The 26593-nt window shown below is 45.0% G+C and overlaps 1 protein-coding gene across 1 annotated transcript in view; it reads left to right on the forward strand.

Annotated features, from left to right (window-relative positions):
- The window catches only part of LOC126281618 (guanylate cyclase soluble subunit beta-1), a 198408-nt gene extending 174036 nt beyond the window's left edge, over positions 1–24372 (forward strand). Inside the window, exon 14 of the mRNA XM_049980738.1 lies at positions 23308–24372. Within this exon, the coding sequence (XP_049836695.1) occupies positions 23308–23437 (130 nt within the window). The 3' untranslated portion in view covers positions 23438–24372. The remainder of the gene's footprint in view (positions 1–23307) is intronic.
- Positions 24373–26593: the final 2221 nt, after the last annotated feature.

A 26593-nucleotide genomic window follows, 5' to 3' on the forward strand; every position in this document is an offset into this window, starting at 1 on the left:
GGAGTGTGGTTTATAAATGATTTTATGGGACATTGCTTTCCTTTTAAAAATGGAAGCACCATTTTAGCTTGTCGAATGAAGTCACAGCATTAGTCTACATTTCAGTGACGGAAAAGTGCTTCCACTTCCAACCATTATACAAAAAACTATTAGTCCGTGTTACGAAATTATCACGGATGATTAAGGAGTCTGACATCCAGCTGCAGCAACGCTTAGTTACGTGCTCATTTAATTCTAAATATTTATATGTTAAGATTTTTATATCCATTTGTTCATACAGGGTGTCTGAGGACATATTATCAGTATTCAGGAATATGTCAGAACGGCCACCAGAAGCAAAAACGTCTAGTAAACATGGGTTCTAAAACGCCTACTATAAGAGCTTTGAGCAGTTGTTCATTAAAGGAGATGTGTTTCACAGTAGCGAAAAGTCATAATTATGCTACTGGCATTTGCTGATGCTGCAGCACTAAACATTAACCCCATTGTCTATTCTGTCCCGAAACATTTTTCGTAAGCCACAAGAAAGTCAGACTCTAGTGAGCAGATTAACACGGAGTACGTTTTTTTTTTTTATAAACCATTCAAGTACGTATTAATTTTTGTTTCCTGGTTTTTTGACAGTCATATATAATGAAGCATAAACAACTGATTAATCGTTCTTTGACATCTAGGCGTCCTGAAATCGCGTTACCGAGTAAAACTACGTGGGCGTGCTGAAAACTAATGCTTCCGAATTTTTTCAGTTCGTAATAATGGTTGAGATATTACCTATCATACATGACACTAGGTCGACTCTCCCGCTCAGCTGGAGCAAGTTGCAACCCACTGCCGCTAGAGGTACCCGAATTGTAGCGTTTGACATGGCCGTATGTAAAGTAACTATGTCCGTGCGTGAGACAGACCATGCGGCAATCGAGTTTCGACATAGAAAACGTGCCTCCAACTGAAACCCATAGAATAGTAAAAGCTGAATAAGATGATGATTGTATCGACATCAGAAATGTGATACACTGTGTTATTTGTATTTATAATCAAGGAAACGGTGCTGCTACCCTCAACGTGTGTGATAGAACTGAGAGTTAAAGAACACCAACAAGGACTTGAGTTTGATGGTGATGAAGCTGTGCAAGCAGAGGTGAGGCTGTGGCTCTGTGTACAAATTCGAACATTCCACAGTGACGGTACCAACAAACTGGTCACCCGTAGGGAGAAACGTCTTTGCCGCTAGGATGATTATGTTGAGAAACAAAAATGTAGACATACTCATAAAGGTGTAGAATGTGAATAAAGTTCATTTTATTTAAAAAGGTTTCTGAATTTTCACACGAAAAATTACTTTTCAGCCCGCCCTTGGAGTAACGTAACTGTTGGTAGTGTCTTAGTGACTTCGATATACTAAAGGCCTAACATTATAGTGTCGTTAAAGATATTAATCTTGTGGAAGCTTCTTTTGTACTGGCGGTGTCGGGAAAGATGCGGACACGACGCCTTCGCAGCATAGATTTGCGAACACTGCTCGAGGAAGGGATGGTTGCCCAGATTAACTGGAACTCGGTAACCGCAAATCTACGACAAAACCCGCTGTCTGCATATCTTCGTGTCAACATATCTCCGGTAATCGTGTAAACAGTCGGTCCCTAGATAAATGGTAAGAGGGAACACGATAATCAGCTTTGTTGTTTTAAATGGAACTACTATGGTTTTATTTCTATATGACTACTGATGTAAAAAAAGTCAGTGACAAAACAATTGCATAAATCCGAGAAGGAGCTGTGGAATCAAAAATGACATTTTTTCTTGCTTCCAGTTAAATAGTGTAATACCTAAAAATCTTCGCTGCTCTCAGGGAATGTGTTTGCAACCTAGCTAAGAGATAGAAGTGGAGCGGAGGGAAAGGGAGAGAGCTGGGATGAATTCACACGCTAGTTAGAAAAGAATGTTACGGGGCTAAAAGTATCCGACATGGAATTAAAAGGAGTAAGAGGAAGGAAATTAATTACAAAAAACTAGAGAAAGGGGAGAAAAGTGAGCTAGTAACGTAATCGCAGAAAATAAGGAAACGATGGAAAGAGAGCCGTGGAAAACTACTAAATTTGGAAAAACAGCACTGAAAAGGGAGTACCAGTATGGCACGAGGATCTGGATCTGGAAGAAGAGAAAGACGTTAGATAGTTAGTAGACTTATCACTGAAAAAAATGAAACAGGAAACGCATCTAAGTTAAATGAGATAAGTGTGGAGACCTACTAGGCTATATTGGTTATATAGGTGGCTAGAGGAATATGTGCTCAGAAATGAGCGCTTGGATAATGGAGAAAGGAGTAAATAAATTCCGTGTTGAAGAAGGGAGACAGAAAAGTATGTGATAACTTTCGAAGGATAACAAGTAGCAAAATAATGGCGAGGATACTGAAAGAACACTGAGGGAAGTCAGTTGGAAGAGGAGCAGTAGGGCTTTCGAGTTGGTAGATCAACAGTGAATCCAATTTGTACTACGAGACAGTTGGTGGAAAGGCATAGGTGCTTGGAAAATAGCTGTTGATGACGTTTCGTGACTTAGTGAATATTAAAGAAAGTGTTCCTAGAGAAATGGTTTGGGAAACCTTGAAGAGAAGGAGAGTTAGAAAACAAACAATTGAAAGTCTTCAAGCAATGTACGACAAAAGCTTCAGCTATATCTAGACCCACGTTGAAAGAACTGTTAGGTTTAGGACTGTTACGGGGTTGACATTAGGAAGTGTGTAGCAATTATTATTTGTCACAGTGATAGATGAAATTGTGAAAGACACAAAAGAAATTCGTAGAGAATGGGAGATGTTATTTTCCGACGATATTGTGACGTGGGGAACAAACAGTAATGAAGTACATGAACAAATAGAATCTTAAACGAAAAAAAAATGAAATGCAGTATGGAGAGGTGCAAGACTGGTGGTAAACGGAAGAGGCAGAGAAGGAAAAGGAATAACTAAAATTAAATAAAAGGTTATTGAAATTGTGGACAATTTTTAATATGTACGAAGAGTGATGGAAAATACAACAATGGAGACAGCAGTTGGCGGAAGATGCAACAGGGCAATGCATTTTACCAGTAAGTGAGCGGCTTAGTACGAGAAAGGGAGGTGCAAATGAAGTGTAAGGAAGTGTTGTATAATACGTACTTAAAGCTCATGTAGACTTACGCATCGGAGACCTGGATAGTGATAAGAGGAGAAGGGAGCAGAATCCAGATCAGTGAAGTGAAATTCCTAAGATGTTTCAGGAAAAAGAGACATAGTGAGAAATGAAGGTGTTGGGACTGAAAGTGGAGTGGAAAAGCTTAATGAGCAAATTGAGAAGAACAGGTTAAAGTTGTTTGGACATGTCAATGAATGGAATATAGAAGAACACCAAAACGAATTATGGTGTCCAGGTTTGAATAAAAGGGCAAGAGGAAGACCTAGAGCAAGATGAACCTACTCAATAAAGACGAGTTTCAGAAGATGTTATCTGTTTTCGAACTAAACAGTTACACGAGAAGAATGGTGGAAAGACAGAGATGTGGAAAAGTACCTTAAATGCCCCAACCTAGCCTGATGTTGGATAAAGGGAAACGAAGGCGACGACATCCTTAATATCAGTAGTGGTCTGATTTTCAGAAGAACCAAGTGAAGCGCAATGGAGCCACCCTGAAAGACATGTATCATACAATTAACAGCTCTCTCCCTAGAGTAAAGGCGATCTCCTCTCTTTTCGTCTGTACAAGCAATAACTATCTCTAAATATTCATTCATACCCTGTGTAACGAGGAATCCACGATGAAGGATCAGCGTCGAAGATAGAAGATATATGACATGTCAAGAGTCAAAGAAACTGAGAGTTATAATTATTAGTGATTTACGGCATTTACGCATGACATGCTCTATAGGAAGATAATACAGATGGCAGGGAATTCACGACTTCAGAAAACCTTTTTCGGCTTTCCAGTGACTAAGTAGTTGCAGGTTGTTTATCACAGCTTTTTTTATCAGCAGACTGGTAACTGACCAAGTATAGCCATTGTCTCAGGATACTAGTAGAGATCTGTTTATAGCGAATGATGTTTCTGACAGAGGTATAATTTTTTACTCATTCTTTAGTTTCTTCGTGTACTCTTAACCTATTGTATTATATTTTCAGGCATATTATTATAGATCTCCAAAATACGAATATTTGTAATCTGTTGCGAATTTTTAATGTCTAGTATTGAGTCATAAAATTATGCAAATGTTATTAGCTACAACTTCGACTATTCTCCTTTACAGCAAAATGAGAATACATCTTAAAATTCAGAAAGGATGCACATTGACGTGCGCCAGCTTAGTTGTAGCAGCTAACTACAAGTTGCCTGCGTGGCAGCGAGCAATACACGTATCCTCAAACTAGCTCGTTACAAGCTGCGTCTCATGTGATCCGCGATGACGATCTTTATTTCGTCTGATGTTTTTAATTTCACTTTTCATCCAGAGTACGATATGAGGTAATGCAGTAGCGAATGGATCGCTGTCACCACCTGGGTGAACGTCAGCTGCTGCACTGGCAGCGTGCACCCAGAACACCAGTACTAACGGGATTACCTGACCGAGAGGATTAAGGCGTGCTACGGTTTCCCTGCGTCGGCAGTCGCTCATTCGCTCAGCAATGTGGCCATTATTCTTGTCTTTCTCGATATCCCTCTTACCGAACTACTACTGAAGTGAATAAGGGCGTCCACAGCTCTCAAAGGATATCACTATATGTTACATGTTTCTGGAAAATACAGTAATTATCTCTACAATAGTGTAATAAATTAATCTTCATCATCAACAGCGGCAGCGTGATGTGTTCTGACGTGTGTGTGCAGCGCCTGCAATGCAAGCTAAGCATCTTCCATACTCTCCTCTTTTTCCACATTCTTTTAATTTTGTATCATATTGTATTCCACTTAATATCATCTACTAGATAATTTCTTATCCGTGCTGTGGCGTTTTGTTTCTTGACAATTCCTCCTATAAAAAATCATATATTACGTAGTCTGCCCTCACTGAATACTCTTGATTATCACAAACTTACACTCCTCGTTCAATCTGTTTATTTTCAGTGATTTCAAATTCTGTAAATTTGCCTTTCAACATGGCACCTTCCTTTCTCTGGCAGGATTAGATTTCAAAGGTTTTCGGGACTGCTCGTGGCAACTGTCAAGGACAGTCTTAGACAGGGTGATCAGAAACAGTCTGAATATCTTGTAAGGGTGTTACAGGATAGGTTGTGCAAAAAAATAAATGTTAAGAAAAAAAAATTGTCACGTTGTGCCATTTCCGAGTTCATTAGCATTGCAGTTCGCCAGTCAGGTCGTTGCGAGCAAAAACTCAAGCGGCCCGCCAGACGGAATTACTGCCACTTGTTCTCACAGCACAGATGGTAGTGCACGAGACTGCTTAGCTCGGGTTCGATGCTCACTACCGTCCTTTGTTCAATTTCTGTATCGCTCTCTTGTTCGGTTTTAGGAAACCACTCGGAAACGGCGCAACGTATCGAATCTCTTAACAATTATTTCTCAGTACAACCTACCCTGTAACACGCTTAAGGGGACTCGTTCGTCAATAACTATCAAAACATCGTTCTTTCATTCTTGTCTTTAAACATTTTTTGTATTTTTCTGAACGAGAAAAACTTCCAGAGAAATGGACCACAGAAAGTATCAAAATTAGAGGAATTTAAAAGTGGCTGCGCGCACCACGACGTCCCCGTGACATACAGTCAGCTCTGTTAAATATAAAGTTTTGCTCTCATTTGCGCCAAATCAACAACAAGCAATAACTAATCTCTCAATATTAACAAAAAATAACCTACTGTAAGCCCTTCGTAAGTTAGCCAACTTAAGGTACTAAAAAGTCATAAAAACGATACAAATGGACATGATCGGCTTGCAGAACGAAGAAATATACAGGTTGCACTATCGAAACAGACGACAGAGGGATAGAGAAACAATTAAAATCGCTCAAAAGAGGAAAGGCCGCTGGACCTGATGAGATACCAGTTCGATTTTACACAGAGTACGCGAAGAAACTTGCCCAGCTCCTTGCAGCGGTGTACCGTAGGTCTCTAGAAGAGTGTAGCGTTCCAAACGATTGGAAAAGGGCACAGGTCATCCCCGTTTTCAAGAAGGGACGTCGAACAGACGTGCAGAACTATGGACCTATATCTCTAACGTCGATCAGTTGTAGAATTTTGGAAAACGTATTATGTTCGAGTATAATGACTTTTCTGGAGACTAGAAATCTACTCTGTAGGAATCAGCATGGGTTTCGAAAAAGACGGTAGTGTGAAACCCAGCTCGCGCTATTCGTCCACGAGACTCAGAGGGCCTTAGACACGGGTTCACAGGTAGATGCCGTGTTTCTTGACTTCCGCAAGGCGTTTGACACAGTTCCCCACAGTCGTTTAATGACCAAAGTAAGAGCATATGGACTATCAGACCAATTGTGTAATTGGATTGAGGAGTTTCTAGATAACAGAACGCAGCATGTCATTCTCAATGGAGAGAAGTCTTCCGAAGTAAGAGTGATTTCAGGTGTGCCGCAGGGGAGTGTCATAGGGCCGTTGCTATTCACAATATACATAAATGACCTGGTGGATGACATCTGAAGTTCACTGAGGCTTTATGCAGATGATGCTGTGTTATATCGAGAGGTTGTAACAATGTAAAATTGTACTGAAATGCAGCGAATTGATGCACGGTGCAGGGAATGGCAATTGAATCTCAATGTAGACAAGTGTAATGTGCTGCGAATACATAGAAAGATAGATCCCTTATCATTTAGCTACAAAATACCAGGTCAGCAACTGGAAGCAGTTAATTCCATAAATTATCTGGGAGTACGCATTAGGAGTGATTTAAAATGGAATGATCATATAAAGTTGATTGTCGGTAAAGCAGAAGCCAGACTGAGATTCATTGGAAGAATCCTGAGAAAATGCAATCCGAAAACAAAGGAAGTAGGTTACAGTACGCTTGTTCGCCCACTGCTTGAATACTGCTCAGCAGTGTGGGAGCCGTACCAGATAGGGTTGTAGGTGAAATAGAGAAGATCCAACGGAGAGCAGCGCGCTTCGTTACAGGATCATTTAGTAATCGCGAAAGCTTTACGGAGATGATAGATAAACTCCAGTGGAAGACTCTGCAGGAGAGACGCTCAGTAGCTCGGTACGGGCTTTTGTTAAAGTTTCGAGAACATACCTTCACCGAAGAGTCAAGCAGTATATTGCTCCCTCCTACGTATAGCTCGCGAAGAAACCATGAGGATAAAATCAGAGAGATTAGAGCCCACCCAGAAGCATACCGACAATCCTTCTTTCAACGAACAATACGAGACTGGAATAGAAGGGAGAACCGATAGAGGTACTCAGGGTACCCTGCGCCACACACCGTCAGGTGGTTTGCGGAGTATGGACGTAGATGTAGATGTAGATGTACTATGGGCAAGCCATAAGAAAAAATAAAAATGGCCTTGAGGGAATGGAAAAGGAAGTACGGGCTACCTTCCTTCACACATCCTCCACAGACGACACCCCACGTCACGCACTGTGCCCACCTGGCAGTGATTCACGGTGTGGCTGCTGCACGGCTGTTATTCAAGGCGAGACCTACAACAATAAAATTTCTTTGCCGTGTTTACATGGTAGGATTCAAAAATTCAAAAAAAAGTTTTCAACAATTGTATAAGCGAACTGACACCGAAAACTATTCTAGTAGGACTAAATACTTTCAAAATAGGTGTGTTAGATGCTTTTCCTACAAGTTTCAATGATGGTGCAGTGTCAAGGATTAATGATATGGGACTGACAGAAGTGCCTGGTTTACTAAATATACAGGGAGCTCTAGTAGCCATTGACCGAAGAAGACTCTTCGAAGCTGAAAAATCGGTGTTGGAAGCCACCAAAGAAGCAAGAATAAGAAGAAATGGTGTGAAAAAGGGAAAGGAGGAAGAACAACACAGGAAACAAGATGAATATGGCCCTGGGAAGCATTAGTGCCATTCAAGTTCAACAGAAAAAGCAAGTTTTACCTTTAACTTGAATTTACTGAAAGTTAAATTATTTCACGTTCTAAAAACTATTAAATATGGAGAGATGAAATATTGTATTCAGTTTTTAACCATGCTTAACGGAAAAGGAGACTAATCTTGCGGCTTAATTTTGAAAATAAAATGATTTTTTGAAGAGAAACCCTCAATTAATTTCCAAAATTTGTAATAATCACACCTAAAATTTTTGTACCACAATTTACGACAGAACCATCTTTTCAATATTCTGCTTTAAATATAGTAGTGTAAATAACTTATAGAAAAATAATAAACCTTCTACTTTGTTTGAATTTTGACTAATGTGTACCTATGAAGTAGATAAATAATGAGCGTGGTTTGAAACTTCCTGGAAGACTAAAACCGTGTGCCGGACCGAGACTCGAACTCAGGACCTTTGCCTTTCGCGGGCACGTGCTCTACCAACTGAGCTACCCGAGCACGACTCACGCCCCCTCCTCACAGCTGTACTTCTGCCAGTATCTCGTCTCTACCTTCATGTTCCGCCAACTTCCTTTTCATTTCTGTTGAGGACAGAGTTGCGCCTTCACTCTTGTCTGTCCCCTAACGCATTACTTTCCGCTTCTGTGTCTGCAAGTTGTTCTACATCTGACCGCTTCTCTTTGAGAGACCAAAAGTAAAAACCGATAATGTAGGCTCAGTAGGTCGGAAAAGCCTGTTTACGTTAGCAGAACACCCGATCCCAATTTTGGGGTTCCGTATCTCGGTCGTAAAAACGGAGCCCTAATTGGACCGCTTCGTTGTCCGTCTGTACGTCTCTCAGTCTGTCTGAATGTTATGACCACTTTTCCTCATGAACGGGTATAGGTGTCAACATGAAATATTTGTTACACTGTAAAGTATACAGACCCTTCTAAATGCGAAAATGTTAAGCTACTAAGTCGATTCAATAAAAATATACGGCCATTTATGTCATTTATTTGGATACCCGCAAACTCCATTCATTGCATAGGACATTTCTCGTTGATCTAGAACCATGAAATTTGACAACATGTAAAGTTTCGCAATAAAAGTAAGGGATAAAATCCGAAAGCTGTTAATTTGTAGTTATTTCACATAAAAATATTGTTTAGCTATTATTTGCCCTTCCGTCTGCCTGTCGGTCTGTTAAGACCCCTTTATCCAAGGAACGGTTACAAGTGTCCAGTTGAAATTTATGTCACGTATTAAAGCCTTGAAAATGTTAAACATCTACGTCAATGCAATCAAAAGATATTTCTCTATACGTGACGCGTTTTTGTATTCGCAAACTTACTCATCAAAGCCTATAAAAAACCATCTACAGACATTATGTGCCTGGTAGTTCAGTCTTATGTTTATTTCTTTTGCTATGCATCCATTAAATATTTTCAACTACCCTAAATACCATACTTCTTCGACTATTTCCATGTTTCACCGTCAATGGCGAGCTATCTCATTTCAAAAGTGAACGGCACCAAAGGCACATACAAAGAAATTAAAACGAACAATTTTTTCATAATTTTATTTTGTCAAATGTCTCTAATAAAAACGGCCAGATTATAAAATTGAACAATAACCACAAAGGCCACCAACAGAAACAACAACATTTCAAGACATGTACAGTTTAAACTTTAAACAAAATCCCTTTGTAGATTACTGCTTTGTAGTTTTAAAAACACCCGACAGGTCCGGTTTTCAAACTTTTTCGTTTCCTAGACCATACAGAACTGTGAAATAAGCAACTATATCCTTTACAGTCTAAAAGGAGGAGGAACAACTTCTGGGGTAATGTGATTTGAAAGCCGAGTAACGTAACTGAAACGGATCTTAAATCAGGTGCACAACTGAAAGACAATTCGGCTCTTAGTAATGACTTAAATGATAAACTTTTACCAATAATAGGTCAAAAATTATATCAGGTATTACAAGATTAAAACAGCTTTCCCACAAAAAGATTTAAAATGGATTTTGGGAGACATCAATCAAAATCTGTGTGTAAGAAAAGCAGGTCACTCATCGTAACTAAGAAAAGAGCTAAAAACGATATATTGCTTTTAACACAATTAAAAAAACATTTAGCAACTATAAAGGTGACTGAACCTGCAATATGCCTTAAAAACACTGCACCAGTAAGCAACATTCAGGAAAAAAAAGTTAGCATACTAAACTAAAATTTAAGCTTAACGATTATTCGTTTGCGTTGTCCAGTCTTTTGCCATGATGAAAATCCACAACCAATACGGCAAAATCCAGTCAAATTACCAAATTATACGAGCCGTGCTTGTTGTGCCAGTTGGCCATTAGGTAAGACACCTAGCACATTCAACAGCACATACACAGTTCGTAATCAAGACCAAGAGTTAGCTGGGCCAGCAAGCATAACCATTTCATGTCAATACTCAATTTAACCAAGGCACATAACTCGAACTCCACTTCACATGCAAGGGATCTGGGAACATCTACTATAAACACTACCAGCGAGCTTCTGTCCAACGTAACACTGTCGCAAACCCGCGGCATTAACTCCACATGCGAACACCTTCCCCGCTGCCCCACAAGACTCACTAGCTCCTGCACTCGCTGCAAGTGACAGAACCACGAGTTGGTCGTTGTACAGCGTTACAATGCCCCCGCATCGCCCGGCCCTGCTGCTATGTAGCAGGACGCCGGGGAAGGCGTTGCAAGAGACGTAGCCTTGGTATCTTTGAATATCGACAGTGGACCGTCTCAGTGTCCCATAATCTCGATATCGTCGTGCCATTATTTCATTAAATGATGACTGACTGAAACCCTCAGCTGCCGACTGGTGTTATTGGTATACCTCTAGTCCCAACTGTCCACAATTCTACGTGTATCTATAAGATACATTACATGTGTAAAATTGTGGACAGTTGGGAATGTGAGTCTCACGGGAAGCGTGCAAGGGATAAGTCCCTGCAGTCGCGCTATTCATCTGTGTCTTCGGCGGCTCAGATACCCCCAGTCCGGCTTTCGCCGCCGTGCAGTGCGGACGTGTTGTTGTTTCCGCCTGCGGAGCGTGCGCGCTCGCTGTTGTTTACATTTCAGCGGCCGTCACTTACGTGTCGCTTACGTGCGCTAGAGCCATGGCCAATCGTTTTCGAAAATCAACTTTACGATTCAACTTCTGCAACGGATACGCAAGACCAAAGGCCTTGGAAGTGGAACGCTTTCTACGCGACGTTGCTAAGATCCGAGCTTCTGACATCTTGGGTATCCATTTGTCCATATTAAGCAGTACTGTGTACGTGAAAGTCGTCGATGACGCGGTGTGTGAAAGAATACTTCGTGACACCAACCATGGATTACGCTTTTGCCACGCCGTCGGCAATGTCGGAGCGGTCACTGTCGACCATGCCGGCTTAGGAATGCGCACCATACGAGTTTTCGAACTCCCGTTCGAGCTTCCGGCGGAAGACGTTATCGCGGCTTTCCGCCCCTATGGCACTGTACATGGCCACACTGCCGAACGCTGGGCGCAATTCCAACCATACCCCGTTCTTAACGGTGTACGGCAGATCACCATCGACCTCCATCGCCACGTGCCATCTTACCTGCAAATTAGCGGGTGCCGAGCGGTTGTCATATACAACGGCCAACCCAAGACCTGTTCCGGGTGCGGAAAGGAAGGCCACCTCAGATCTGAGTGTCTTCAGCGACGGATCACCCAATTGCCAGGCGCTACCGTGGCACCTCCGGCTCCAGCAACGTTTTTACCGATCACCTACGCATCGGCGCTCTCTTCTCCTCCCGCCGGCCGCCGCTCATCGGACCATGAACCGGTGACCCTTCCAGCTGCTATGGATACCGCCGGGGCCGACACGTCGCGCTCAGTGCCAGACACTACTACGGCGCCACTACCAACAGCGACGACTTCCGACAACCACCCGCCTGAACATATGGACACCCCTTCATTTGACGTTCCCGCGACAGCCTTCCTCTCAGAGCGACGCGACTCCCTTCCGTCTTCCGACACAGAGGGACGAATCCGCAAACAACGTTCACCTAAGAGGTGCAAGAGGAGGCGCCGTACGGTCTCGGAACGAGACGGATCACCTCCCCCTGATGCTCCAGAGGCCGTCCGACACGACGAGGCCTCAGAAAACCTACACGACGATACGAGTGACGGCAACATGACTCCGACTGTGGATGTTTCGATGCCAACTCTACTGGCTCGCTCAGGTGCTCCTGAACCAATGGACTCCACCGATGCGACTGCTGCCGAGACGACCTCCGCCCCTACGACCGAAGTGGAACGTACGACCATCAAAACGACAGCGCCCTCAATGGTGTAGAGTGAGGACGTCGATGAGGACCCGGACCACACGCTGGGGACAGAGTTACCCCAGACGGAAGCATCGTTACGCCGCTGATAACGCCGTCAGGTGGCGCACGGCACGACTCGCCGCTGCCTCGCCCCTCTTCATCCTCCGCCGGTGGAGTTCCCCTTCACTGCGGGGGACGGCTCCAAACCTACCGAATAGCGACGATCAACACTAACACCATCAGCTCACCCGTGAAACTTCAACTGCTGCGAGAGATGATATGGGCGTCGGACGTCGATATAGCACTACTACAGGAAGTACACTTGGCCACACTTCCAGACGTCGCGGGATATAACACTTATCCTTCTCCTGGTGACCACCTGGGACGCGGCGTAGCCGTCTACGCCAGAGAAGGCATTCCAGTGACCGATAACACATACCTTCCATCTGCCAGAGGCATGGCCGTCACCGTCATGGGGACGCGTATCGTCAACATTTACGCTCCGTCAGGCTCCACCCGCAGACGCGACGGGGCCCTCTTCTATTCAGAAGAAATCGCTCCTTTGTTTCTTGGACGCTGCGACCATTACTTGTTTGGGGGTGATTTTAATTTTGTCTTGCACCCTAAAGATCAAGTGCCCCACTACAACACCTGTCAAGAACTGTGTCTTGTCGTCCGAGATCTGTTGCTCCGCGACACTTGGGAAGTTCAGCACGGCGACGCCCCTGGACATACTTACCAGACGAGTCACTCCGCGAGCCGCCTGGACAGAATTTACGTCTCTCGGGAACTCACACCTGCAGTCCAAGGTGCAGAACTTTGGCCCCTGGCCTTTTCGGACCACTGTGCCTACATCTGCAACATTCTCTTCCCCAAGCAAGTGGTCTGGCGCAGTCGTGCACCGTGGAAGCTAAACACCTCCCATCTTCATGATCCCGAATGTCTTCAATGTCTTACCGAGACATGGGCCACCTGTGAACGTCGCTTACCTAAATACTGCACGACCTTGACCTGGTGGCTGGAATATGCCAAACCTGCCATTCGACGTACTTTGATTCAGTATGGAAAGGAAGTTGCTATGTGGCGCCGGCACACTACCGACTATTTCTACGCCGTTCTCCGCGACCTGGACGCCCAACTGCCCACACCCGACACCCAGAGGGAACGCAGCAGGATTAAGGCCCAAATTGTAACTTTGACATGCCGTCGACTGCAGGGGGCTATGGTGCGAACCCGATATCAAGATTCGGCGGAACAGGAACATCCGACCATGCATCATATCGCCTCCGATAGGAAACATCGGCGACGACAACTCATCACCGAGATCACAACCTGTCGCGGCCAGCACGTCACTTGCCAGGCCGAAATCGTCAGCGCCTTTGTCGACCACTACCGCACAATGTACCAGGAGGAGACTACCAACAACCACGCTGAGGAGTCTGTGTTACCACACGTAACTCGCACCCTCACCAGCGACGAAGCGGATGAGCTGATGGAGCCCATTACGCGTGATGAAATCCAAGATGCAATCAAAAAAGGTGCTCTGAATAAGTCACCTGGTGTCGACGGATTGCCGATAGAATTTTATCGCGCTTTCTTCACACTAATGGCGTCACGGTGGACAACGATATTTCATGAACTGCTGACGATGGGGAACGCCGTACCGCCGTCCTTCGTCACGGGAATTATTATACCCATCCACAAACCGACACCAGGTGTGACGACAGCACATTACCGTCCCCTGACTCTGCTTAACGCAGACTGTAAAATTTTTACACGCCTCCTGGCAACGCGATGCCGCAAGGTCCTGCCTAGCATTCTATCCCCGGAACAGACAACTCCGGACGGCTCAGTTAATATACAAACGGCCACAGGAGAAAGTCGCGGTTTAATTGCACTGGCAGCGGCGTGCAGACTCCGCTCCGCAGTGGTTGCCATTGATTTTGACAGCGCATTCGACAAAGTGCGGCATCCTTTTCCGTTCTCCGTGATGAACCGCATGGGATTTCCACCAGCCTTTATCGACGTAATCCGGCGCCTGTACGGCACCGCCGAATCGCTGATTCAGGTTAATGGCCGTGTGGCGGGACCAGCGGCGATCCGACGTTCCGTACGGTAAGGCTGACCACTTTCGAACCTACTCTATGCCATCAGCCTGGAGCCACTCATCGGTAGTCTGACGAGCCACCTTTCTGGTCTCACTCTGCGACAGCACAGTTTTCGATGTCGTGTGTATGCGGACGACCTCCTTCTCTTGATCCGCTCACGGATTGAAACACACACGGTACTTGATTTGATATCAACGTACGGCACTGCAGCGGGCAGTAACATGAATGTGACTAAATCCGTGGCGATGCCCATTGGACGCGGCCTCTCACACGACGACTTAGCACCTCTCCCGTGTGTACAGAAACTACGATACCTTGGTATCATTTTCACCTCCACCGTGCGCCGCTCCGCTGCCATCAATTTTCGGGGTGCTCTCCAAACCATCCGCACGACGGTGCGACAAAATCTTCTCCGACGACTCGATTCCTTACAACGTGTCCAATACCTCAATCAACATGTGGCGTCCAGAATGGTCCACATTGCACAGGTCCTCCCGCTGCCATCAACTATTGGACGCAGCCTCCAGGCTGCCTTCGGATACTTCCTTACGGCTGGTACGCTCTTTAAGATCCGCTACGACGCGCTCACCCTTCCCCCGCGAGCCGGTGGTCTCGGTCTTGTCAATGTGCGACTCCGCGCGGCGTCCTTGTACATGTCCACGATGCACAAGCAGTGGCACGGCGGCACCTCCGTTACGCGCAGCTTGCTGGAAATTCTTGTGCACACGACTATAACACCACCAGTACCAGTCGGACACATCAAGCACCATCTGACGCACATTTCTGATTTCGTCGTCGACTTCAGTTATGCTCACACACACTTACCGACCACGCGTTTCCTCGACCTAAGGATTTTTACACCCCACTCCTTCGTTCCATATCCAGCAACAATATCGAACTGCGACATCCGTCCACGCGGTGGCCCACGGTTTGGCGTCACATCCACCGGCCTTTTCTTTCCTCCAACGTCCGGGCAACATGGTACCAGATCGCAATGAAAAATTCGCCACAAATCATCGTCTTCACGCCATCGGACTAAAGGACTCTCCATTCTGCTCGATTTGCCACCTCATGGGTGACGATGTCCATCAACTGACTTGTGCTGCCACCAGTGACGTCTGGAAACTTGCCCGACAGTTTGTTGCCTGTTACCTCCGTGTTCCGCCGGACTCGATTGACCCATGGACTTTTATCCATCCTGAGAATACTTATTTCCCCGCCACCAAAAATCATGCGATTGTATGGGTCAAGGGATGGACCATCACCTACATGTATAATGATGGCGACAAATCACGCCTTGATTTCTGGCAGCACTTACAAACTGCCCACAGTGAAGTCGAACAGCGACCGCGCTACCCCGACTTCTTCGCTAATTACCTACACGCGATCTTTACGTCACCCCCGCTCAGTTGGATGGTGCCACACGCCGACAGCACTTCCCCCCCCCCCCCCCCCCCCCCCTGCTGACATCTGAGACCACTCGCGCTGCTTTCTACATTGTAACCCATAGTGGAGTAGGCGCATGGACACGCGCCTCCTTTCTTTTATGCACTACACCAGATAAACACTGGTTTTTCCCTCACTCCACTGTATATTGCTTTACACCTCTTAGCTTCCATCAGTATTATTAGTTTTTTTTTCCTACACCTTGTTCATACTAAAAAAACTTGCTCACCTTTTACGAGTATCCTGTCTTGTGTTATTTTCGCCGGAAGGATGGCATTTTTCTTGTATTTAAGTTTGTACCAATAAAGATCTTTTGTTCATTTACCCTGTTCCTGGTGAAGAAAAAAAACATAATAAAAATAATAAAATAAAACAAACATAAATAACAAAGCTTGTTTGAGGGAGTGATCCAGGGACGGGACGGGGGAGGCATTGCGGCCAGGCCTCGGGTTCCGACCCCTGCCCGCCTTGTCTCCACCTACTCATAGCTGAACACTCTTTAATTAAAAAAAAATGGATAGAGCGTCTGCCATGTAAGCAGGAGTTCCCGGGTACGAGTCCCGGTCGGGGCACACATTTTCAGCTGTCCACATCGAGGTATATCAACAACACCTGTAGGCAGCTGAGGGTTTCAGTTAGTCATCATTTATTCCAGGTAAAAGCTGCACGGTCATCAACAGTATTCTGTTCTTTCGAGAACAGTTACTGTCTTCATATATTATTTCATTAATTGACTTCCGGGCCTACGGTTGGTTCAAGTGGCTCTGAGCACTATGGGACTTAACATCTGAGGTCATCAGTCCCCTAGAACTTAGAACTACTTAAAGCTACCTAACCTAAGGACATCACACACATCCACGCCCGAGGCAGGATACGAACCTGCGACCATAGCAGTCGCGCGGTTCCGGACGGAAGCGCCTAGAATCGCTCGGCCACCGCGCCCGGCCTTACAGGCCTGTCATTAACCCAGTGGTGCACATTTCCATTGACGCTACAAATGCTAATAGGGAGTGTAAAATTGGAGTGAGCTGCGAGCATTCTCAGCCTCGGGACTGACTGAAAACGCCAAAGAAGCGACATTAACAGCTGCCCCCTGCTGAGGACGAGTGCACCACATGGTTAAACTTTCTGTTTATGTATATCAAATCACTCCTAAAATTTATCTGCACTATGTACAAATAATAGTAAGAACAGGAAGATCGAAGGTGGTTTAGATATGTTCTCATTACCTCCTATTCCTTATCGATTTAAGTGTTTTCGATCTTAAAACATCATCTACAACTGCTGCGAATTGCTCGGATGACTTCTCTTTCAGATCGTATATTGAAAGGTTCCCTGAGACATTTAAGTCTCTTTTTTTATTGTCTACGTTAATGTTAGAAGTGAATTAGAATTTCTGCTGCGGCCGGGACTCGAACCCGGGTCTTCTTGCTTACTAGGTAGAAAAGCTAACCATTACACCACCACAATACGATGGTCAGCACTGCTACACGAACTACCTAAGCTGACTGCCCCCCCCCCCCCCCCCCAACACAAACTTCAATCCAGTTTTCCCTTTACATATTGTCATTGCTGCCAGGGCTCTCCGATATGTAAGGGAAAAATGAATTGAAGTTTGTGTTGAGGAGGGCACTAAGCTTAGGTAGTTCGTGCAGCAGCTTTGACCATCGTACTGCGGTGGTGTAATGGTTAGCATTTCTGACTAGAATCAGTCTGCTTTCGGCCGGTGAGCGGCGAGGACGTCTTGTTTACGTCCCGTCCGCAGAGTCGCGAGCGCGTGTAGTTTGTTTACTTCCTCGCTGCAGCTAATACTCGCGTCCGTTAACACTGAGTCGCCATGGCCCATTCGTACAGAAAAGCTACCATCAAGATCAGCGTCCAGCCCGAATACGCACGACCACGAGCCTTTGAAGTCGAACGATTCATCCGTGACGAAGTTCAAATACCAACACAACGCATCATCGGTATTCACCTATCCATCACAAGTAGAATCGTTTACGTCAAGATGGTCGATGACGATTAATGTCACGCAGTTGTGAGCAGATGCGCCAACACTCTCAAGTTCAAACACTCCGATGGTCACATCGGAGAGGTTGCTGTTGACCATGCTGGACTAGGATTACGCACACTAAGAGTCTTCGAACTCCCTTTCGAAGTACCAACGGACGTCGTTACCTCAGCTTTCCACCCTTATGGGACGATAATTAGCCACGTGGCCGAAAAATGGAACACCTTCGAGACGTACCAGGTCCTCAACGGCGTCCGACAAGTGAAAATTAATTAAAGAAACATGTGCCGTCCTACTTAGTCTTAGGTGGCTGTCGAGCAATAATAATGTACGACGGCCAACCTCATACTTGTTCTGGTTGCGGCCAGGAGGGTCATGCGCGCTCGACGTGTATTCAACGTCGGGTTACACAACTTCCATTGCATGACCCGACACCACCTCCTACGCTCACGGCCCTCCCCCTCAATTACGCAGAGGTGACACGCTCGACCGTCATGACAGACGACAATCGCCCCGGTAGACAGGAAGCTTTAGAATTCGCACCTGTCACCGGTTCTGGATTGACCAACACCATTACGGTGCCTGCAGAGGTTTAAGAACGCCACCCATCGACTCCACATGATGATTCGGACGATAGAATGGAACTCAATGCTAGGGTTGTACCGACCTCTACCTTTCTACCTGAGTGGCTGCTATACGGGAACCACAAACTCTTTCGGACACAGAAACCCATGTCCGCAAACAAAGGTCACCGAGAAAACATAAAAAGCGACGTCACACACCCTCAGACGATTTCCTCCAGCGGACGTCTTCTCCAGTTGACGATCGGACGGCCGACGAAACGACGAGGAAAATGGATGACACGAGATCGCCCTCACCTGTCACTTTGTCTGATTTTGACAAATCCGATTGCGCTCTCTCGGACAAACGGATGGCCAGCACAGTGCCCGCCGTTGGTATACAACCGGAAACAACTGCGGATTCACCCTTAGTCACTCAGCCCACAAGTGTTCTACCGCACCCACCGTTACCTTACGGACCTTGGGCGGATGACATTGAAGACAATTCTACGGCCGCTGTGGTGGATGAGGAGAGGGGTCTCTCCTACCACACCTCGGCCCCTCCCGAGTAGCAACCGATGACTGCGCGGACGCGGCCAGCACATCACAGGCCCCACCTTTTACGGCGACACTGACGGCGGCCCCCACCGCAGGAGACGATCTACACACCTATCGCTTAACGACCATCAACATTAACACCATTCGGACTAGTTGTCGCTGCTCCAAGACATACTCAATGCAGCAGACGTTGACATTGTCTTTCTCCAAGAAGTCTTCGTCACCGATTTCCCGGGTATGTATGGTTATACGGCTCATGTGGCCCACGCCTCGCCAACTAACAGTGGAGTCGCCATTCTCCTCAGAGAGGGCGTCAAGGCGGACGAAGTCCGATATCTCCCCGACGCTAGAGGAATGGCCGTAACGGTGCAAGGCGTCCGGTTTATCAATGTGTACGCCCCTTCCGGAACGAATGGCCGTCGTGACCGATCGCTCTTCTTCGCAGAAGGAATAGCACATAGCACCGCTTTTTCAGGGCAGGCACAATGACTTGATTTTAGGGGGCGATTTCAATTGCACCCAAGCACCTAAAGATCAGCTGCCACGCCATTCACCGTGCCCCGAACTTGGGACACTCATCGGCGATCTCCAGCTGATAGATACATAGGAACATGTCCGAGGAAATAGACCCATTGCACGAGTCACTCGTCTAGTCGCATCGATAGGATTTACGTCTCCCGTTCTCTCACGGCAACGGTGAGTGCCGCGAGGGTGTGGCCAGTAGCCTTCTCTGACCACGAGGCCTATATATGTGCCGTCACCCTTCGTCGCCAACGGGTGTGGCGCAGCCGACATCCCTGGAAATTAAACCTTGCTCGTCTCGCTTCTCCGGATGGTCGACGCGCCATCGAAGACACGTGGAGTTTGTGCGTCCTCCGCCTCCCAACGTATCCTACGTCGCTTAGTTGGTGGCGTACCTTTATTACGTATGGTGGTGAGACTGCTACTTGGAGGAGGCAGACCCTTGACTTTTATATCACCGTCCTTCGCGAATGCGCCTCCTTGCCACCCACACCGGAACGGCAGTTGACAGTTCAGCGTGCGAAAGCACAGATCGTAGCCCATATGCGCCGACACCTCGAAGGGACGATCGTCCGAGCACGAACACAAGACAGACTCGCAACGGAACGACCAACCATGTACCACGTCATCCGAGAACGCACACTGCGAAGACGGGCGCTGATACATGCCATCACCACTGAGGACGGCCGTCATCACACCACACAACGCGATATTGGTGCAGCCTTCTTCGACCATTACGCACGACTTTATGCTGCCCAATGTTCCCACCCAACGACGGTGACAGCAGTCTCACAACTGGTTTACGGCTTTGTCCCACAGGATTTACAAACTGAATTATTGAACGACCTTACAGAAGACGAAGTTATCGACGCCATTGTTAAAGGAGCGGCGAATAAGTCTCCTGGCCCCGATGGGCTCCCTGTGGAGTTTTATAGAACTTTCCAGTATTTACTGGCTCCCAAGTTAACACACATCTGTCGGGAGCTTATATCCCCAGCGGTGCCCCTTCGTTAAAGGAATAATTATACCGGTTCACAAACCTAAAGGTGGGGCTCGAATACAAGGTTACCGCCCGCTAACACTCGTCAACTGTGACATGAAGATATTTACCAGACTATTAGCAAACTCTCTACGACCGACCCTACCTTATGTCATCTCGCCAAATCAGACTTCCCTAGGGGGTATCAACAACATCCACACAGCATTGTGTCGATACCGTGACTTAATAGCCCAAGCCAGGGCACGCCGCATTCCGGGAGCGCTGGCATCACTAGATTTTAGCCAGGCTTTCGATCGAGTGGATCACGCGTACCTAACGTTCGTTCTCCAGCACATGCAGTACCCACAGCAATTCACAGACGTCGTGATGCGCCTCCTCCGAGGGGCGACTTCCAAAGTGCTCGGTAACGGGCGTCTCTCGCAGCCCCTCCCGATTTTCCGCTCCGTGCGTCAAGGCTGCCCCTTGCCGACGTTACTATATGCTCTGGCACTGGAACCGCTCCTCTGCGGCCTCCGTCAACGCCTCACCGGTCATACCCTATGTGACCTCACATTTCGCTGTACAGCATATGCAGACGACCTGGTTCTCGTGTTCCGCAATCGCGACGATGTCAACAGAGCAGTAGAATGGATTACTACGTACGGTGTGGCTTCCGGCAGCTGTCTCGTCGCCAAATCGGTCGCCATGGCCATAGAAGACGGGTTGACCCCAGCATGTGTCCAACCCATACAGCTTCGTGGCACTATCAAATGTCTCGGAATAGAGTTTCACGATGACATACGTCGCACTGCGGCTCTTAACTACCGCCGCTTATTACAACAAATTCGGGTCCAGATCTTCAACCTTCGTCTGAGGACCCTCGACATTCTCCAAAGGACACCCTTCGTCAATGTTTACCTCGCATCGCGCCTTCCACACATAGCGCGTGTTCTCCCAATACCGTTATGATGGCTCGACGTCTATTAGCGGCATTAGGAGCCTACGTCAGCACTGGCATGCTCTTCAAAGTCAGGTATGGGTCACTGGCCCTTCCCCCAGAAAGGGGAGGTTTTGGTCTAGTCCATGTCCACGACAGAGCTGTGGCCCTGTATGTCAGCTCACACATCAAGCTGTGGCGCCACCACCCGGAACGTTTGACAGGTTTGCTGTTGGAGTCCTTAGCTCCGCCCTCCCTTATGCCCCCACTGATGACGCAAGACATACCCCCACCCTTCTACTACTTCGGGAACTTTTACATTGAGCACAGCTATGTCCGTATCGCAGTGCCACCGACGAAACAGGCCTCGGCGCGGGGTATATATCATGTCCTACAACAGAGGCGCCCACCGAACATCGTGGAGACCAAAAGCCCTCAGGTTAATTGGAAGGTGGTGTGGAAGGCGATTCACGCGGTTCCACTGGACACAGCCGTCCGATCCACATGGTACATCACAGTCAATGGTAAACAGATCACCCGATCACGCCTCCACAAGATAAAAATGGTGGAATCGCCTCTCTGCGTAGACTGCGGGATACCAGACACGCACGAACACCTTCTCACATGTGGCGCGACAGAAGACGTATGGCGCTTGGTGCGACAAATTTTGTCGTATTTTCTACTAGTGACTCCGGAACACATTACACCTCGGTTTCTACTATTTCCGGATCAATAGTGTTTCCCGCGCGCCAAGACCAATGCTGTCACGTGGATCCGTGCGCATGTGGTACACTACTTATTTCACGATGGACCTAAAGATGTATTAGACTTTTGGAACTACCTACAAGAACGTCATTGCAAGATCGTACGGAACCCAAAATACAGACAGTATTTTTCTAATTACTTAGGGAGTGCCCTCCGCGACCCTCCACGCAGCTGGATCATCAACAGGTAGGAGAAGATACCCATTGAGTGAGCTGACATGACTAAGGTCGATTCTCGATGGAACAACATGATGTACGTGAAGACGTACCTGGATGATGAAGCGTAGGGAGAGTAGAGGCACACCCTTCTGCATCCCGTATGAAGCACTTTTATTTTCGTTTTACCCATAAACATACCTCGGTGTAGTAACGTGCCGAGATATTGTTTTCTTTTTCTCAGAGCACGATGCGGTGCTAGATACATTTATTTTTCTTGTGGTATAAAGTAAATCCACATTAATAATGTATTAAAAACAGTAAATAAAACTAAATAAATAAATAATAATTCCCACAAAAGATTTCCCCTTCCCATCCCTGATTCCTTGACGGACGGGGGGGCACTGCAACCAGGCCTCGGGTTACGACCCCTGATCGCTCTGCCTTCCCCGCTCTCCCCCACCTCCTTAAAAAAACTGACTGAGTAGCACAAAAAAAAGAAAAATAAAAATAAAAAAGTAGTTCTAAAAAAAAGCAAGAAACTCCGGGTTCAAGTCCCAGCCGCAGCACAAATTTTAATTCATTTCGCCTACTTCTCCTTCAGTTCTTAATTTCTTAATATCCTAAAAAATCTTAAGGAACTGCACGCACGCACACACACACACACACACACACACACACACACACACACACACACACGCATACCATCATATTGAGCCAATGAAGTGAGTTTCTCTGCTAAATACTGTGTGACAGTTGCCCTCTTTGCTTTGATACGTCCAATAGGCAGTCATTTCTGAGTATGTATTTTAATACAGTATAAAGTATCACTGCGATACAGTATTACTTTTTTTTTATACGAAATGCATAAAATGATTTCCCTGCTGATGACAATGTTCTTGATGTTTCTTGTCTCTCGACAGGTACCTCTGCGAGGGCTGCAACGCCGATCCACAGTTCCACTTGGAGTATCGAGGTCCTGTTACAATGAAGGGCAAGTCGGAACCCATGAAAGTCTGGTTCCTCTCACGCAGCAAGGAAGTCATTGTTTAGGAGTGTAATTCGCTGGTTTAAGACATGTTACCATCTTTAGAAACTCTAAGGCTGGCGTGAAACAAGTTGTTCCTCACCTTGAAGTACCTTATTTACACTCGTGATTTTGGTATCTTTGCTATAATTACCTATTTTTCAGATTATATCACATTTCTAAAACAGAGGTTGAGGTTCCGATGCATTAAAAATATGTATCGCTGACTTGTCGTCATCTACGTTGACTTTGTAAGGGTTGGAAAGTACAATCGCAAGACTTAGTGTTGATTTTCCGGACAGGAAAACTTATTAAATAGCGTTAAAACATTGTAGCTTAAATGAAAATAAATTGCAAAGCTTGCAGAATTTCAAAATGTACAAGCAAACGCTCGTTGTGTAATCACTGTTGCGAGTCTCAAGCACCAACACGAAATGAGTAAAGCAGTATGGCACACATACGTCGTCGTGAGACGATTGTTTTAAATGTAAAGATTTAACGCCAGTTCATTGAGTAATATGCAGCAGGAGAGTCTGCATTTTTCCTACCAATACCTGCACCTTGCTGCTGTATAACAGACTACAGCCGATACAACAATAGGTTCAAAGTAGTCCTGTCATCGACTAAGTACTGCTATCTAACTAATTACCCTAAGCTGAATGTAATTTATAATCTCGCACAATAACAGAGAGCCGCTTTCCATCTCAAAAACGTTTCACAATTGCAGTATCTCTCTACATTTGAATCACGACCAATAACATTCTGTGAGTTATGTTACCAGAAACTTATAGTCCAATAGAAAAGTAAATCTTACAGCTGCTGTACTGTTGTTCAATATGTGTTCGTTGTTGACAAAATTATGTTCCCTGTATATAACAAATAATTTGTACACTAGTCTTGTCAAGGATTATTTACATAATTTTGGCTTAATGTAACATGAATAAATATTGATTAGTATGAAGTTTTTTGACAGTATTCTTTTATAGTGAAAAATACTTTTAGTAAACAGACGTGTTCAGAAACGCCATTTGTAATCTAATACATAATAATATAATTTAAAAACAGCTTCCACTCGAAGTCAGCTAACAACTGAATATATATATCCACATCCACACCCGCAAATAACAATATTAATCTAGTTATTTCAGGGTGAGCTTGATGTTCTACGCCATACTAAACTAAGCAAATCATCCATCAACATTCATATTGCTCTAAGTTAGTATATACTGCCAAGCATTGAGGACACCCTCCAGACTTAAGAATTTACAAAAAATATTACCTAATTTTTGGAGAATATTAAATTGACATCCACAGACACACAACTCACTCTGTATAAACACACTATGCTCTTAACAAAGTTCCTAGAAAGTGTTCTCTTCCATTAACTGTACGTAAAGCTGTCGCAGCCAAAAATTAAAATTCTTTTACAGTAGATTGAAGCCTTTCCGGGTCTATTAAACCTGTAACCACGCAATAACTTATAGGTATGTTGTTTTCTCTACTCAAATATATAATTCGATGATTAATGCATGAATGAGAATATCACATGATTAATTATTGTTTAATGTAAATATTTTCCATATAGTGTGTATTCGATGGTATTAATTATCACCCTAACGGAAGTGTATTTGATTGGATACACATTCATACCATTTAATCACAGTCTTTGGAAAAGATACGTTTGCATAATATTGTGTTGAAGCATTCGTGGCGAGATATTAAAACATATACAAATTTGTGTCTGCTTTCTACTGTTTTTAAAATTAAGTTTATTATAAAATTTACTTTTATTAACACAGTTCCCAATCTTCTCAGGTTTGCCTCTGGTCCTCGGTTCAGATATCTTTTGTCACACCTCTGCTCCTTTGCTAATTTCTTTCCAATATGTTGTCAACTACCGTGACGTTAAATGAAAACATGTTTTCCATACAGTACCTTGGTAGTATAATCATGCCCAATATTTTACAGAGTTCTACCTTCGTGTCTTTTTTTCCTGTTTTTAGTTAAGTAGTATGTAAAGAGTAGATAGAAGTTTAAGAAACCTGTTAGGACTGAGGACCATAGAAAGAAATAGTACAATGAGGTAATGAGAAATGAAGAGGTGCGTTTGAAATTCTCTGAGCCTGTAGACACTCTGATAGTGAGTACCACAGAAGGCACTTCAGTTGAAGACAAATGGGCGTCTCTAAGAAAGAAAATTACAAATTTTTTACAAGAAAATAAACGGAAAGTGACTGTTAAGGAACCCTGGGTATCAGAAAAAAATGCAATTGATTGGCGAAGTAAGGTAGTACAAAAATCCTCAGATTAGAAATATAGAGATGTGTCACAAGGTAACTGTGAATAAATCTAACTGTGAAGAAATCTTGGCGACCAGCAAAAGAATGCAATTGATTTACGTATAAAGTTAGTACAAAAAACCTCAGAACAGAACTATAGAGATGTATCACATGTTGCTGTTGTGGTCTTCGGTCCTGAGACTGGTTTGATGCAGCTCTCCATGCTACTCTATCCTGTGCAAGCTTCTTCATCTCCCAGTACTTACTGCAACCTACATCCTTCTGAATCTGCTTAATGTAATCATCTCTTGGTCTCCCTCTACGATTTTTACCCTCCACGCTGCCCTCCAATTGGTGATCCCTTGATGCCTCAGAACATGTCCTACCAACCGTTCCCTTCTTCTAGTCAAGTATGTATCACATATGAATAAATAATCAGGAAGTTTAGGGCAGTAAAGACTAAATGGTTGCACGAAAACGTGAAGAAACAAAACGAAAAGAAAAATAAATGGATATATGGAGGACTAATTTAACACATAGTCAAAACAATCTTCGGTGAAATTAAGAAAGATGTTGTAAACATTAAAGTCCAGGTAGAGGAGCGCTGTTAAGTGTAAAGGAGAGCTGATAGGTAGAAAGAATACATTGAAGGACTAGGAGATGGAGGAACTGTCTGATGACCTGACACAAGTATAAATGGTAGTCGACATGAAACACCTAACGGATCCAGTGTTGTAGTCGGAATATCACAGATCTTTGGAAAACTTGCGAATGAACATGGCGTATATAACATTCCTATGAAATTTGTGAATCCATTGTGGAAGTGTCAGCAAAATGACTATTTAAGTTGTTGTGTACAACCTATGATTCTGGAGACATATTATCAGACTTTCTGAAAAATAT

The sequence above is a fragment of the Schistocerca gregaria genome, chromosome 7 (assembly GCF_023897955.1).
Source record: "Schistocerca gregaria isolate iqSchGreg1 chromosome 7, iqSchGreg1.2, whole genome shotgun sequence".
NCBI classification, from domain to species: domain Eukaryota; kingdom Metazoa; phylum Arthropoda; class Insecta; order Orthoptera; family Acrididae; genus Schistocerca; species Schistocerca gregaria.